At 45.1% G+C, this 16,501-nt stretch overlaps 1 protein-coding gene and 1 non-coding gene across 7 annotated transcripts in view; both read right to left on the reverse strand.

The window, feature by feature from the left end:
- The window catches only part of MORF4L1 (mortality factor 4 like 1), a 59,984-nt gene extending 44,549 nt beyond the window's left edge, over positions 1-15,435 (reverse strand). Inside the window, exons 1-3 of one of the 6 annotated variants that reach the window (XM_088452805.1) lie at positions 15,298-15,381; positions 14,305-14,438; positions 10,302-10,348 (exon numbers count right to left, since the gene is read on the reverse strand). In XM_088452805.1, the coding sequence (XP_088308931.1) occupies positions 10,302-10,348; positions 14,305-14,413 (156 nt within the window). In that variant the 5' untranslated portion in view covers positions 14,414-14,438; positions 15,298-15,381. The other 5 variants (XM_088452806.1, XM_088452807.1, XM_088452808.1 and 2 more) reach the window with 5 other exon arrangements.
- A 370-nt stretch (positions 15,436-15,805) lies between these two features.
- Positions 15,806-15,878, reverse strand: TRNAK-CUU (transfer RNA lysine (anticodon CUU)). Its single transcript has one exon. It is a non-coding gene; the product is annotated as a tRNA-Lys (tRNA).
- Between the last annotated feature and the right edge of the window lie 623 nt (positions 15,879-16,501).

Raw genomic sequence — 16,501 nt, forward strand, 5'->3', positions numbered from 1 at the left:
AGTTACCCTTTAAGTACCGTGCGTTGTACCGATTGCGCCACTGGAGCACATTGTTGTTAAGCAGCAATCTGAGGCTATGAAGCACATTTTTCACAGAGCAGGGAAGTAGATGACTGCTAGCTACCTTTCTAAATTCTTAAAGTGCCAGCTCCCGGTTTACCCACATCTATACCCCACTGTGCTTAGACTCCAGTGTCCCCTAGTGGATGAAGGAGAAACATAATTCATCATTAGGAACAGACAGCAAGGGAGGGGGCAAGGGAGTATGGCACAGAAAGCAAGGTAAGATCAACATTACTGCATCTCACAGAATAGATTCCCAAGAATACCAATTCAATTAGGCCAATTCATTATGTTACTGCCAACATATCATGCTGAATGTAGGAAACACGCAGATACTGAAATGTCAAAAACGACTTACAGACCAAGTGGTGAAAAACTCCCTGCCAAGCATTGGTTTAACTTTTACTATGATTAACCTCAAAATATTTAATTCACACAGTAAGCATAAAAACAAGAGATATGGTAAGAACTTACCTTTGTTATCTCTGTTTCTACGAAGTCCATAGGGTCCACAGGGTTGACCTTGGGGTATAGGTTGGGAACCAAATCCGGGCACCACGCAGTTAAAGCTTTTAGCTCCCAGGATGCACTTGGGTCCACTCTCCCTATAACCCCGCCCCCCAGCCAGAGGCACCTCAGATTGTAAGTAGCCAAAGGCCGGAGGAGGAGAGAAAAAGAGAGAGAAAACTGGAACACTCTAGAACCATACTCACAGAAAAGGAGACGGGAAGCCGGTGACCAGTAACACAGCCCATATGAAGCCAGGTGCGTCAGGGCGGGCGCCCTGTGGACCCTATGGACTTCGTAGAAACAGAGATAACAAAGGTAAGTTCTTACCATATCTCTTGTTTTCTACTTCAGGGTCCATAGGGGGTCCACAGGGTTGACCTTGGGGATGTCCCAAAGCAGTTCAACCAAGGGTGGGGACGCTCCTGTGCTGAGAGGAGAATCCGTCGCCAAAAAGGAAGCATCCTGAGAGGCAAAGGAAACCAATGCCTAGAACCTTAAAAAGGTATGGACAGAAGACCACGTGGACACCTAGTAAGGCAAAACAGCCGAGGCGCCACGACGAGCCGCCCACGAGGGTTACACGGCCCGAGAAAAAAACAAGCCTCAACGACAGAAATGCCCACCCATGGGTAGGCCCCTGAGGAAGACATACGAGGCCATCCAGTCAACATTTCATTATAGGCCGGCCATCGTTTCCTGTTAAAACCAGAAACCGCAGACCACCAATAAGGAGTCCGCTTACCATAAGGAACTTGAACGGATCACATAAAAGCCAAAGAGGCCGGACCACAGTCCATGAGGCCACAACAGCCGAGAGGACTGGGAACTGAATGGCCATACCATAAGTTCCAGAATAATATGGAACCTAAAAACCACTTTAAGAAGAAACACAGGGCGAGAGCAACTCACACCCTGACATGATGCCCTCCAGAAGAGGGAGCCACATGAGAACGCTCCCCATTCAGACACTCTCCTGGTTGATTTAAACACCCTGAGAGAGAGAGAGAGAGAGAGAGAGCTTAAACAATAGACCATGTAATGGCTATCACAACCAGCGGTTCCATTGACTGTCCCCGGAGGGAACAAAGAACCACTACTAACTCCCCAGGAGTCCCTAGGGAGGACAAGTGGAGACATAATCCAGAAAACACTCCAAAGGATGAACTGGATATCAGAGCGGAGCAATTCCATATCTTAACCATACCGACAGTGTAGAGATCCGCACTGTCAGGAAGGCCAGGCCAAGGGTGAAACCCAAGCCAGCTGGAAGGAATGCCAGAATATCTGGAAATCCTGGACACCGGAGGATCGTATCGACAGGTACGATACCATAAGAATTATGTATGCCACAGTCCGTGGCAGATCCCAGCAAAGTCTGGCCTATCTGCTCTAAACATCTCAATGAAGACAGCCAGGGAAGCCCGAGGACCACAGTAGGGGCGCAGTTAAAGACAAGCGATCCAGATCCAGGGAAAAACAAGGACCCTGAGACAACAGGTCCAGATAGTGAAGCAGTAGGAACGGAGCATCGAGGAGGAGACTCCGAAAATCTTAGTACCAGTGATGTCTGGGACGACCTGGAGCCCCCAGAAGGAAAGCCCCTCCGTCTCGAATTAAACTTCCGAAGACCTCGAGGAAGAAGGGAGACCGGAGGACACAGGTACACAAAGTGGAAGGACCACTTCACTGACAAAGAGTCACTGAAGGTAGCTTCAGTACTCCTAGAGCTGGACTGTAACACCGGTAATGTGTGATCGAGTCAGAAGGCCATGGGGATCAATCCCCTCAGGGAGGCCCCCTCTGCTCACCAGGAGTTGAAACCTCTCTTGGAGAAGAGACTAGTCCCCGGGATGTACGCCGTGACGGCTGAGGAAGCCCGCTTCCCAATGGAGAGCTCCGGGAATAAACACCGCAGAGTTGGCCAGGAGAAGACCCTTGGACTATGTCAGAATGGGTGACATTCCTAACATTGCCACCCAACTACCAGTGTTGCCTAGATGGAAGCCACTGTTGTGACACTGTCGGACTGAACCTATTCAGGTTAACCGTGACAAATGGGTTAGGCCAGAGTGAAAGTCCAAGACAGCTTAAAGTATCAACAAGTTAAGTGGCAGGGCAGAAGCGACAGACGTCCAACTGCCCCGAAATGAATGCGGACCAGACACTGTCTTTAGCAAAGAACACCCTGGACGAGATGGCCATAGCCACCCGGACAGAGACCAACTCGCCTCCGTAGAAAGTATCATGGTTCGAACAGCGATCCGATGGAAAAAACTCGATCCATCTGGAGGGGAGTCAATTATGGCAAGGCCTGGAATGGAACTGAGCACATTCCACCCTACCAAAAGGTAGACACTCTGGTAGACCGCGCATCACAAAGAGTAATGACATATGTCGACTGCGTAGATATCCGCACACTCGAAGTTGAAGAGTGGAGATCTTGTCTTACGCCAGAAAAATTCTCAGATTCTGAGAATCCAGCAGTGCTCCCAGATGAAGAAAACCCTGTGAGGGATGCAGGGAGGACTTTTCTGTGACGAGAAGAAGCCCCGGTTATCCTGACCTGGCGGTAAAGTACCTTGGTGATCCTGCTAAAAGTAGGAGACCGTCCAGAGAAAGGAGCATTCGGATACACTGAACAGGTGAACTGTCAGAAAATCCATAAAGCTGGTAAACCCCGGTGGAGTTGAGGACGGACAGCCCCAAAAGGCAGAGCCCGAAACTAACAAGTGTTGCTGTGGCACAGCAAACCTGAACCCATGCTGATGAGAGGGCTCTGTATGTACCCGTAGGTACGTATCCTGAATACTCGGATATACCATAAAATCCCCAGGTTCCAAACATCGGACGATGGAGCATGGACGATTCCACCTGAGTCAAGGCACCGTTGGAATCTGATTCAGGGATTTGAGACAGAGTATAGGCAAAGGAGGACCAGTCGGTCACCGCCCCAAAAAGAAAGTAGAACAACCAGTCCCTCACTGAGATAGTGAGGTTGGCCGAAATAGCTCTGCTTACCACAAAGACTGTATAGCTTTCTGGGATTGTAAGGCCCTGATCAGTTCTGAAGAAGGGCCCGTGTAACAATGCCTGTGAGGAGGCTGCATGAGCAATGAGAGGCCGTTGAGAATCAGTACCTCACTCTGGAAATTCCCCAGATGTAGACCTGTCCCGTCAGGCTGAGGGTATATCCTCAGGTGTAGAAACAGGGTCGTCCGGAAGTCCAGGACTGCTCGGTACTGGATACGGTGGCCCCCGTGGAGGCCGACAGCCTAGGAAAAAACAGGCCTTTAGGCTGACCCTGAGGACAAAAAGACTTAACAGAGTTAGTCCGAATGTAGTGGGAGTAGCTAAAGACGGTATCTCCCCATTAGTGATACTGCCAATGATGCAACGATCTTGTCAAGGTCAGGACCAAACAAGAACTTCCCCCTGGAAGGAGTGTGCACCTCTGCTTTCCCATAACGCAGCCATAGGGTACTGCGGCGGATACAGACGCCGCCGAAACCCTGAAAGTTAGAAGACCGGCATCCCATGAGGTAATCCCACATATGACCACTGCATATTTTGTGAGCGGCAAAAAGATATTTGAACCTCAGACGTGTTGGAGGGGAAAAACGTCACAAAAGCATCACCATGCGATGGCCATGGTAGGACGGGCAACAGGCCCTGAAAACGTGAGCACATTGATTTCAGGCAAAGTTACCACCTACGGATCCGTAAAATTCGTCCAGGCCGGGATGGGAGGCGTATTAATGCCTGTAACCCGATGATTAACATACAAATCCATCCCAGAAGGGGATTTCCATTACTTGTGAGGACCCTCAGGGAATGGGAAACAGGAGGCCTTTGTGACTCCTCGTATCTGGGGACAGCCAGACTCCCGCTATGAGATCCACCCGCTGGGCAGAAAACGGGAGATGTATGATACTGGTGCAGGATCGACATTCTCTATATCCAGAATGAGCCTGGCTACCAGCCCCAAAGCAGGGATAATAATACTTGAGATCCGCTCCCCCCAATGTGAGAGGGAAAGAGCCGAATATACCATCCAGTTCACGGCAGAGCCACTGGTCAGTAACCACAGGGCGTATATCACGCCAATTAGTATTTCGTATAAAACGACATCCACCAGGGTGGCCGTTGTGGTAATCCCTGCAAGGGGAATGACAGACCGATGTGGTATCGGAGGTAATTCATGTACTGTGACAAACCCCGGCAGGGAGCAATAGTCTGTGACACAGGGGTAAATTGCAAGAAATTGCGAGATACCCCGAGTTCAAAAGGGCAGTATGGTGAAGTAACTCCCAGCGAGTGACGACAATGGGGCCCGCCCGGCGATCCTCAAAGGAGAGGATCCTGAGAAACAACGCCCTTTAAGGGGGTCGTGCAAGGGGCCCGGCACCAGATGGTGCCGCATACGTAAACCTTTCTGAGTTAAAATCCTCCGCACTAATTCCTGCAGGCTATGACTTGCAGGATAGCAATAATGGGTGCAGTATCGTGTGCAATCTCCTGGTCAGATATATCTGACTATCTTGACGGAAATATTAAGCAGCGCCATACCGATCCTGACTGACGCTAAGATTAGCTGCAGGAACCCATTATCAGCGTACGCAACTCACAGTTCCATCTAAAATATGGCAACGTGCAGCACGCAACAGTATGTGACAAACCTCACAGATATTAACAAATATATATATGTGAGGTCTCAGAACCACCCCAGGTACACCTGTATTAGGGCAGATAAAGAAAAGGGATAGATATACACTGACAGGTGAGAGAAAAAGCAGACAGACAGTCAGCACTAGCATAAGTCACATACAATGCAGAAAAATATATATACATACATAAGCATGACATATAATATACTGCACAATGTCGCTACATTCAACTGCCCAGATTCAGTGTCTGGGAAGGCTATAGCGCTGTGTACACTCACCCAAAATGGCCAGGTACGCAGGGGGACTGGGCTCACTGACATCCTAAGAGTTCTGCAGCACCACAGAGAGAAAATGGCCGCTGGAGACCTCAGAAGAAGCGTGGCCCGCGGAGGAAGCAGCTCAGCGACGCCAGACTGTATTATTGAAAGGCGCGCTGAGCTGAGGGGAGGAGTCGCTAGACAGGGAAGGCTTCCTCCCCTGGCTAGCAATTAACCCCCCGGGATGCCGGCTCCCGCTGCCGCTATAATCCCTGGTGGGCTGTGGACACGCGGGGTATGCCTCCATGGAGGGGGAGCCCGCCGCCACCGCTAGCGCCTCCGGTCTGTCCCCAGAGACCGGAGGCATAAGGCTGCATGTACACGCGGGTCACCGCAAGCGGTGACCACGCGACTTACCTGTCCCCGTCGATCCGGCAGCAGCCCAGGGATTCCTCCAGAGCCCGGCTAGTACAGACTCTGGGGTCCCGCTGCGATCCCCAGATCTGTACTGGCGTCGCAGCGCCGGCGGGGTGTAGGAGCGGCAGCTCAGACGTCCATTGGACAGTCTGATGCTGCCGCTCTGAAGAGTAGTAAAAAAATAATAAAATAAAACTCTTTTAAGCTTAGGGGCTGCTAAGCAGCCCCCCTGCAGTAACGGTGACCCGACTCCGGCCGGGCACCAACTTAAACTGAGGTGCCTCTGGCTGGGGGGCGGGGTTATAGGGAGAGTGGACCCAAGTGCATCCTGGGAGCTAAAAGCTTTAACTGCGTGGTGCCCGGATTTGGTTCCCAACCTATACCCCAAGGTCAACCCTGTGGACCCCCTATGGACCCTGAAGTAGAAATAAAGGCCATAATATGTCATACATGTTCTTCAGTGAATTGTGCAGTAAGTGCCACAAATAAATACATTGGGCACGGTTCTATCGAAGTGAATAGCGCCGGGAATGAGGTGTTTAATTGAATCATGCCCATAGTCTCTTTACTGCTTATTTTGGACTTCTGTGTTGGTAGTAAAATACTCAGACTTTTACATAAAAAAGAACCACAGAAATCAGATTATGTTAAACATCAGGTAAGACATGCTGAAAAATACTCATTGTGGTAAGCTAATTTCTACCAGGAAATTTACATGGTTCATAAAGTATGACTGCATTATTTAAAGGTGTGGCAGTTACACTTTTGCTGCGTTTATGCTACAGTTAAGCAATATTAAAATTTACCCCATGTGATTAGCAAATGTATTACAATAACTACACTATCTGGTTGTTATCTGTATAATACAGAGTAATAGTAAATTATACTGAGTTAATTTTTAAATAATGACAATATTTTTGCAATTAAATTGTTTTTGAAGAAGCAATTTGAGAGACATTGATACACACACACACACGTGAATTTTTTTTGGCAGGTGTGGAAAAAATGCTGCAAAGTAAGAATGCTTTTAAAAAATAGAAGTGTTTGCATTTTGTTAATTGATATAAACAAAGTAAATGAACAGAAGAGACATCTAAATCAAATTAATATTTGTGTAACCACCCTTTCAAAACAGCATCAATTCTTCTAGGTACACTTACAGGGGTTTTGTAGGATTACAGTCAGGTGTATGATTAATCAATCATACCAAACAGGTGATAATGAATCATTTTCATATGAAGGTTTCAAACAGTCATTAACTGAAACAGCTGTGTAGGAGGCTTAATACTGGGTGAGGAACAGCCAATTCTGTTGCAAAGGTGATGTTGTGGAAGACTGTTTCATGTCACAGGTCTTACACAATGGCAAGACTGAGCACAGCAACAAGATACAAGGTAGTTATACTGCATCAGCAAGGTCTCTCCCTGGTATTTCAAAGCAGACTGGATTCAAGATGTGCTGTTCAAACTCTTTTAAAGAAGCACAAAGAAGTGGTCAGCATTGAGGACCATAGACGCAGTAGTCGGCCAAGGAAAGAGATGATAGACATGCTTACTTCCATTCGAAATCGGAAGATGTCCAGCATAAAAACTGGGCTACAGAAAAATGGCAGCCGGTGTTCTGAACTGAGGAGTCAATATTTGACTGCAACAAAAGGCAGTTTGTTTGCCGAAGGGCTGGAGAGCTGTACAATAATGACTGTGTGCAGGCAACAGTGACGCATGGTGGAGGTTCCTTGCAAAATTAGGGCTGCATTTCAACAAATGGAGTTGGGGATTTGGTCAGGATTAATGGTGTCCTCAATGCTGAGAAATACAGGCAGGTACCTATTCATCATACAATACCATCAGGGAGGTGTCTGATTGGCTCCATATTTATTCTGCAGCAGGACAACTACCCCAAACATACAAATGTTATTAAGAATTATGGGCCGAATTCAATTCAGTGCAATGATTAATAGCCGAGTGAGGGAGCTCCCGCAGGTATTCAATACAACGCGCTGTGTGCCTGGCCTGTAATTGGTTAAGTCAGACAATGTCGGTTATCACAATTTAACCTGGGTTTTTAGTTGTGAGAACCAGTATTCTCCAGGTTAAGCTGGCAAACAGCTGCCCGACCAGCACTTGTCAGATTTCTCCTCACATCCCCATGGGGGTGCGAGAAGAAATCCTTTGGCCGCCCAAACAGCGCGGTGTCTTGAATAGCTTCGGGAGCTCCCTGCCGCACCTATTTATCAGCGAGCCGAATTGAATTCGGCCAAATCTTCAGCGTAAAGAACAAGGAGTCCTGAAGTGATGATATGGCCCATACAGAGCCCTGATCTCAATATCATCGAGTCTGTCTGGAATTACATGAAGAAACTGAAGGATTTTAACAAACCTACATCCACAGAAGATCTGTTAGTTCTCCAAGATGCTTGGAACAACCTCCCTGACAAGTTCCTTCATAAACTGTGTGCAAGTGTACCTAGAAGAATTGATGCTGTTTTGAAGGCAAAGGGAGGTCACACCAAATATTGATTTGATTTAGATTTATCTTCTGTTCATTCACTTTGCATTTTGTTAATTGATAAAAATAAACACTTCTATTTTTGAAAGCACTCTTGCAATATTTATTCCACACCTGCTTAAAACTTTTGCACAGGGGTGTGTGTGTACTGTATATCTCTCATATATAATATAAGTTATATAGTCCCCAGTTTAGGGGTCTGTCGGTTCGTTCAGGCTAATCTCTTGAACCACTGGATGGATATTGATGAGGTTTTCACCATTCTATACAGCATTCGTTGAAAGGTTTTAGGACTATGAACCATTCACCTGTGACAAAAGGGAGCCGAACAGTTACTTTTACTGAAGCAAGTCAGAAAAAACTGTTGTGCTGTGTGAGTGACTGCTGCTGCTGTGCCCTGTTGCTTAGCAGCAGCCTAGAGAGGGGAGGGGTCAGGGACTGAGCAGGGTCGTGTCTGAGGCAGGCGCCTCCAACGAACCCATGAAGATGCCGTGATGTAGACACAGTAACCAAGAAGGAGCCAGGGGAGACACAGCTAACAAAGATTTTAAAAAACCCATCGGAAAACACCAAATTATTTCCATTCGATGGTGTCAAACATCGGACCGCTATAAAGTAACCATCAAATTCCGATGTCCAACCCTCCTGCAGTGTGAGCAGAAAACAGACCACACCAGTGCAACCATGCTGGTAGCAGGCTTAGAGCGCAATTCAATTGTTTGCGCCGGCAGCTGTCCACCCCTCGCGCCCGACTGAGCTATTCAATTGTTGCTCCTGCCGGGTGCAAACAGCTACCGGCGCCGGCATTTCAGTTCGCACCCCCCCAGGGGTAGCTAGCTGAAATGCAAGAAAAGTGCTCAGTTTTGGTGCCCAGCAGTTTTCGTGCGAAATTTGGAATTAATCTCCCCACAATGTCCCGTCACTTTAGACTGGAGATTGGGCGCGATAAGACAATTGAATTGTGCCCTTAGTGTGTGCACTAACAGCATCGCTGCTGCCGCTTAAGACAGGTAATGGCGTTTACCGCAACTAAACACTCAGCATTAGTTGCTGTACACTGCATCTCCTGACTTAAGTGCAGGGTGCAATGGGGAGAATTGAATAGCTCCGGGCACTCATACCCAGTGCTATTCAATATTGCATTTAATTGAATCGAAACTAAATATATATATATATATATATATATATATATATATATATATATATATATATATTTATTTATATTTTTTTTTCCCGGGAGGACACCGGTGCAATATTCCCATTACATAATTTGGAAGTGTGTCGGCCCTTGCTATAGCCATCTATACACAGACTACAATCGACCCCATTTCCATTGCTACAGATTCCGACTCCCACTATTTACCCAGGCAAACATTTTGAACCCCCCACATTTTCCTTCCTACCTTAGACCCTACGTACCTTTCCCTAGCTAGATATTAAATTTCCCGTACTCCCAAATTTCTACTGAAGCAGAATTTAATCCCTCCACTGACCCTTCACTAAATATATTAACCCCACCTTTCCCTTACCACATTTTAATTCTCACAAACCATTTTTTTAATACAGATGTTAAACCCTGCCCTTCCTTCTCAAAAGCAAACATGCTTTGCAACTACAAACTTCCTGTCCCTTGTTGACTAGATTAGGTTGTTGGACAGGAGACCTTTTAAAATTATTTAGAAGTTTATATAGGGACCAGTCCCCTATTTTGCAGACTGTATGCAATAATTTAGGACTCTCCCCTGAACTTTTCCTTATTTTACTATTCCATTTACTGGAAAGTTAAGGAGGTATAAAGAGGAAGCATTTAATTTCCCTTGATTTAGTAACATATCCTGGAGCCAATAAGTAGTTAAAAAAAAAACAAAAAAAACCCACATACCTTTGCTTCATACAGGAGAGGCCCATGAAAACACAAGACACGTTCACCTGTAAAATGAATGATCAAAATTAAGAATATCCAAAACTTCACACACCTATTATCAACAGGTCATACACACATAGGGCAGGGACTGTAGCCCAAGCTTTAGTATTCTAAAACTGGGTACACACTGACAGATATGTGGGCTGATTAACTGAACGGCCAATATATATGGTGGCCGTCGGCCAGTGTGTACCAGCGGTATGTCTGAACTATCATTTACAGACATTTCGCGCCAGCTGTGCTGCACAGACCATGGACAAATATATCTGCAGACATATCTGTCCATCAGCAAGAAATCACTCGATCTGCAGATATATCTGCTAGGTGTGTACCCACCTTTACACACCGAATTATAACTGGGCTATTAGCCAAATGCCAAACTAGCAGTGCATGAGCAAAACATTTTTGCAATTAGATAAGTAATTCCAGCAAAAATGTACACACAACAGCATCTGTAACCCAGAATAATGGAGCACAATTTAGCATAATGAAAAAATGTGTGTACACTAAGCAGATGCAGATCATGTTCTTCGATTCTAGTATAGTAGATTACATAACAAGTGGGGAAATAAACTATGCACCACAGGAGACTAAAAATTGCTGCAGCAGCAAAAATAGTGGAGAGGTGGGGCTACAATGCAGGGTTAGGGAGGATTTAATAAAGCAGACAAGCCACATTTTGTACAGTTTATTTTATGTTCCATAATGTCTGCTCTTAGATTGTGTTCATTCGCAGTGGGGAATTTTAATGTATATTTATCATTTCGATATACACACCCACCAATGCCACCCCTACCCTCATTCTTGTATCCCTTAGATATGATCTTTAATAAATAAATCAACATACTTCTCAACTCAAGCAGTGAAACTCTGGAGTCTCCTTACTAAAAATAAAACCTTGCAATGGCGTAAATGTCCATCAAAGGCAGGGGAAGAGCCTAACCTGTGAGGAAACAAAAGAGATCAGGAACATTCAGTCTCACAGGGTAGCTACAAGAGTTGAGAAGTACGAGTCAAGTCAAACAATCTATTCATTGCAAAAGCTCTTTAAGGTACAGCCCAGGAAGTTAGTCTGGAAGCCTGGAATGTGAGGACTGCATTAACACAATGCATCCCTCAGCCATATGACTAGCTTGCAACTACAGGATGACATTTATGTCTCCAATACAGCCTGAGGTACAATTATATTAGATTTACTATTTGTTTGGAGAATTACTAAATTACAGGAAAACCAAGACCATTAATGTGATCAGGAATCTGTCTTCATAAGTGTAACTAGTGTGGGAAAGAACGCTTTATATTCAGTGGTATTGAATCAGGCGTTCATTCCAAAGGAAAACATGACACTGTGGGTCAGATGTACCACTACACCAAAATGAACAGGAAACACCCAAACGCAGCTGTAAACAGCCTACACCCAAAGCAAAGGAGTAACTGCTATGCTTCAAACCTACAGCACAGAAACGTACATAAAGTACAAGCATTGAGACGGTATACAATAAATGGTCTCAGAACCTATACAAAATATAAAATGAAATCAATTAAACTACACACTACAACATTGTCTAATGCATAAGTAAAATATACAGAAATAAAAATCTTCAAAATGATAGTAACATTTTAAATATCTTGCCTCTATCAGCTAAGTAAGTGCATGCCACTGTCTACTAAAGGGCACATCACACTAGCCTTACCCAGGGGGGATTACAGACAAAAGGACCATTGTACGTCATCAAAAAGCCCACCCATCTAACATCTCTGCATGTATGTTTATGAAATTATAGCAGCTTTCAAATTGGGTACTTTCAGTTTTAAGATCTTAAGGGGGTCTAGAATTCAGCAAGGATTTATTTAAATAAAAATTCAGAAACTATAATTTTCACATTTTTTAATTAAATCCACTATTCAGCAATGGGTTAATGGAGAATGCAATTATCTTCTCCATTAATTCCCATATCATAGTGTACCACACTGTAGGGATCATGCCATTGATCTCTACAGAGCATTAACGCTTTTTGCTATTCAGCATATTTACTTCATACGCCATCTCAGAATGGCATTATATGAAGAAAATCCTTAAAATTTCACAAAAACTGCAGGGACAGAGAAATGTTTCCATAAGTCCCTGCAGGATCTTGAAACTCCACCCAGTCTCCTTCCCTGCTTTGCAGTGACCGCCGAGGGCAAGTACACCTCCAGCCTGTCAAAACTGCCTAAATTGATTGAAACATGTACAGAGGCTTTATATTAGTCTGCATACATGTACATATGTGCTTTTATATTTAAAAGAGAAAATATTAAAAAAAATTATATACATACACACAGACATACATACTTTAAATATAAATAGCACATAAATATAAATGTATACAGACTAAAATAAAGCCTGCGTACACGTCAATCAATTTAGGCATATTTGACAGGCTTTAGAGTGACTTACCATTCGGCAGTCACCACAAAGCAGGGACGTAGACTGTCCGGAAACACATGACTGAGTGAGCGCATAAGGAATTGTTTTCGGAACCCCGAAAACAATGCCTTCTGTAACATCACAGGGACGCGTTAACGCAACCGCTGTCCCTGCACTAAAAAAATGCTGATTAGCTTACATAAAATGTGACGATGTTGCCCGATAATATTCTGGGCAACATCGTCACTGTTGCTGAATAGACCTCTAAGTAAAGATTCACTATATTAACCTTTTTACCATCTTACTAAACCAATAGCAAACACAAGTTGTGAATTTACAGCAGGAATTACTTACTTCTGTGCTAAGCCCATTCATTTGTTATACACCGGTTTTATTTAAAATTATGTAAGGTTGCTCCAAAGTGGGAAGCTCATGGTCATTCAGAAACAAAAGCAGAACCTATTCTACAGCAGCATGTCAGACGCATATTTTAGTCTATATTGCATCAGCCCTTGCTGACATTTTTCATGAGTAATGCTCCATTTACATTGTAGTCAGATGGGATTAACAAAAAAAAAAAAAAAAGTACATATTTAGGATATATAGGGGTTGATGGATCAAGCAGTGAAAAGCATGGTAGAAGTTGCACAAAGCAACCAGTCAGCTTTCAAGTAGCATTTATCAAGTACAGTCTATAAATTAATAGGTAGAAGCTGATTGGTTACTATGGGCAACTTCTCCACTGGTCCATGCTTTTCACTGCTGGATACATAGACCCCATAGTTTGATCTGGTGAGAGATTGGAGGTTTAAAAAAAAAAAAATTCTACATAAGCAGAGCTGTTCCTTTCCACCTAGTAAAACTTTTTTTTTTTTTTTTTTTTTTTAAGGTTAAAGCAGTAATCCCAAGAAAACATTAGGTTGGTACTGACCATTTTTTATTGGTTTATTTCTTCTGGCTGCTAATGATTTAGAAATTTGGACGGGGTCATAGACTGCCATGGTAACCACAGTCACATGATGCTTTTCTGCATCATGGAACACCTTTTGAGCTCTCTCTGCTCTGTGTACTGTAATAGACCTCGCCCCCCCCCCCCCCCCCCCTCGCCTCTGCCTTAGCATGACATGCGGAGAGGAAAATTCAACTAAACACAATGGTCACAATGTGCTGAATGTGACATCAAGGGGAGCAAAATTGCTACCGTTTCCTCCCACACCATAGAGCTGCACAAAAAAATATTGAGGGTACCCTAGTTGGCATGTACATGCGCAGTCAAACATCTCTGTTCTGGGACCCATCAGCCGTCTCTGAACCAGCCCCTGAAAAGGTCTCACTAAAAGCCATACTTTACCACCTACAGAACTTTAAAAAGGAATAAAATCCGTAGGACAACTATGAAAAAGGACTGCAAGCTTGAAGACGGTAGTCAGATAAAATAAGTATCAATCTATGTGGGATTACTGCTTTAAGATATGCCTAGTAAAATAGAAATACAGTTCTCACATTTGTGCCACATTAAATACCTTCACGTAGGTGCAGTTTCCATCATACCTATTCTCCCTTCTCTCTTCCAAGCTGCACATAATAGAATCCACAAGTTGTCCCAGGCGGGTTTATCCTGTAGAGATGGCTGTCCAACAGTCCTCGTGGCTACTGACATGCCAGGATTTCAGGTCAAAACATACCTAAACATATTGCTAAATTATACACAGCATCATTAATTGGTTGAAAAATAAAATGCATTCTTTTTTTTTTTTTTTGTAAATGACAAATCTTAAAACACTGGCAAGTCATTTGCCCTGAGGGACTGAGGTGGACAGCCCATGCACTGCCTCCATACCATCTTTACACAGGATAAGGACCATACATGAAAAGCCTGGGAACAAGGAGCGGATGAAGGTCTATTGTCTTATTACTGTGCTATACTGGCTACACAATGAGGAACATTACAGCAATGCATCCGCTGCTATACCGTGCTGCCATGCTGCTGGCCCTGTATAGGACATTAGTCCCCTGTTACCCTTTATTCTCTGTACCCCACGTTATACCAAATCCCATAGACTGAGGAAGCCATAGTGCAATGATTCCCAAACTCGGTCCTCAAGGCAATCTAGCAGGCCAGGTTTTAAGGACATCTATGCTTGAGCACAGGGGACTTTAACTAGTACATCAGTCATTATGGTTAAACATCCTGTGTTCAGCCACCGACAGCCTTAAAATCTGGACAGTGAGGGCGCCTTGCGGGAGTCTCTATGGCACAGATGTCTCCCTGTACTAAGCAGGCCCAGGGTAACCATGCAGAAAGGAACAGTAATCCTCCTCACCATGAGCGCACTGGGCACCGCCACACACGCTGCTGTCGCCGCCGCCGCCCCGCCACCACCACCTATGCAGCGCGGGCAGACCGGGAGCTCTGCCCCTTTATGGGCGGCTGGCTGCTGCTGCTGCTGCTGTCTGTGTGCAGGGACGCTCCCCCTTCACCAGTGAGCGTAGCGCCCCTACGCCTGTCCCAGTATCGGTGACAGTTTTGTTCCCCCGGCTTACCCTCTTGAAACTTGGGCCTTGGGTCCTGCTTCGGCGCCATTTATAACGTCCGCGGCTCCCGTGGACGGATCCGCCGCATCTACACACCGCGCGGGCCCGCACGTCACGGCGCCGTCCGCGCATGCGTGCCGCCACGGCCCTTCTTCTGCTCGCCCTCTCTGCACATGCCCAGTCGCCACACACCGGGGGATGACGGGAGTTGTAGTTCTCGGTTATGCCCGCCATCTCAGTGATGTCCACCCTGCGTGGGGTGTATATATATTTTTTATTTTTTTTTAGAATTACAACATTCTATACCATAATAAACGTTTTATTCATATCAGATCAGATAGAGAATGCTACCCCTTATTGTGATCCAGTGTACATTACTATTCAGCTGGGTGAGGATACGCTGGCAAGCAAATTTCTCAATTAGAAAAAATGGGGCATAATTCTATTGTCTCATCAGTATGTGATGCTTAAAGAAGATGAGGTTTAGATATTGGTGAAATAGGAAAAAAAAAAACACCGCCCAACGTGGGGCTCGAACCCACGACCCTGAGATTAAGAGTCTCATGCTCTACCGACTGAGCTAGCCGGGCGCTTGTGAGGGGGCTGACTTACCACAGAGAAGACCAGTTTCTGTCAGGTATTCCTGTCTCACTTGTCAGTCATGAATTTAACATTGTATATTGTGCACATGTGGACTCATGTCATTTACAGATGTGACCTTCACTGTTTACCTTTTCCTTGATGTTCTCCCTGCAGCAGCCACTGGACTAATCACTAGCTGTGCCCTTCCCCACCTTCCTGACTACTGCCCATACTGTGCTATACACACTGTCTCACACTGGAGACTCCCTGCAAAATCCCCAAATCCTTGTTCTTTTCAGTTGTAAATATATTACTAGGTTACTTATTCTGGGATGGGCTATCGTTTGAATTCATTAGATACATATATATACCTAGATACATCCACTTTTCTTAAGGCGGGTATCCACTGCCCGATTAAACAGAGCGATTGAACGACATCTTTATCGTTCAATCGCTCATTAATCGGGCTCAAATCGGGCATGCAAATGTTGTAAACGACCAGCGATGCATGCTCCCGCTGGTCGTTTCTGACATCAATCATCGTCCGAACATGCCGGTCAATCTGCCGATATTGACAGCTTGACCATGTTCGGAGAAGAGGGAGGGTGCCTTCACTGAACGACTGATCGTT

Source organism: Taudactylus pleione, unplaced genomic scaffold, assembly GCF_031769625.1.
Source record: "Taudactylus pleione unplaced genomic scaffold, aTauple2 ptg000556l, whole genome shotgun sequence".
Classification (NCBI taxonomy): domain Eukaryota; kingdom Metazoa; phylum Chordata; class Amphibia; order Anura; family Myobatrachidae; genus Taudactylus; species Taudactylus pleione.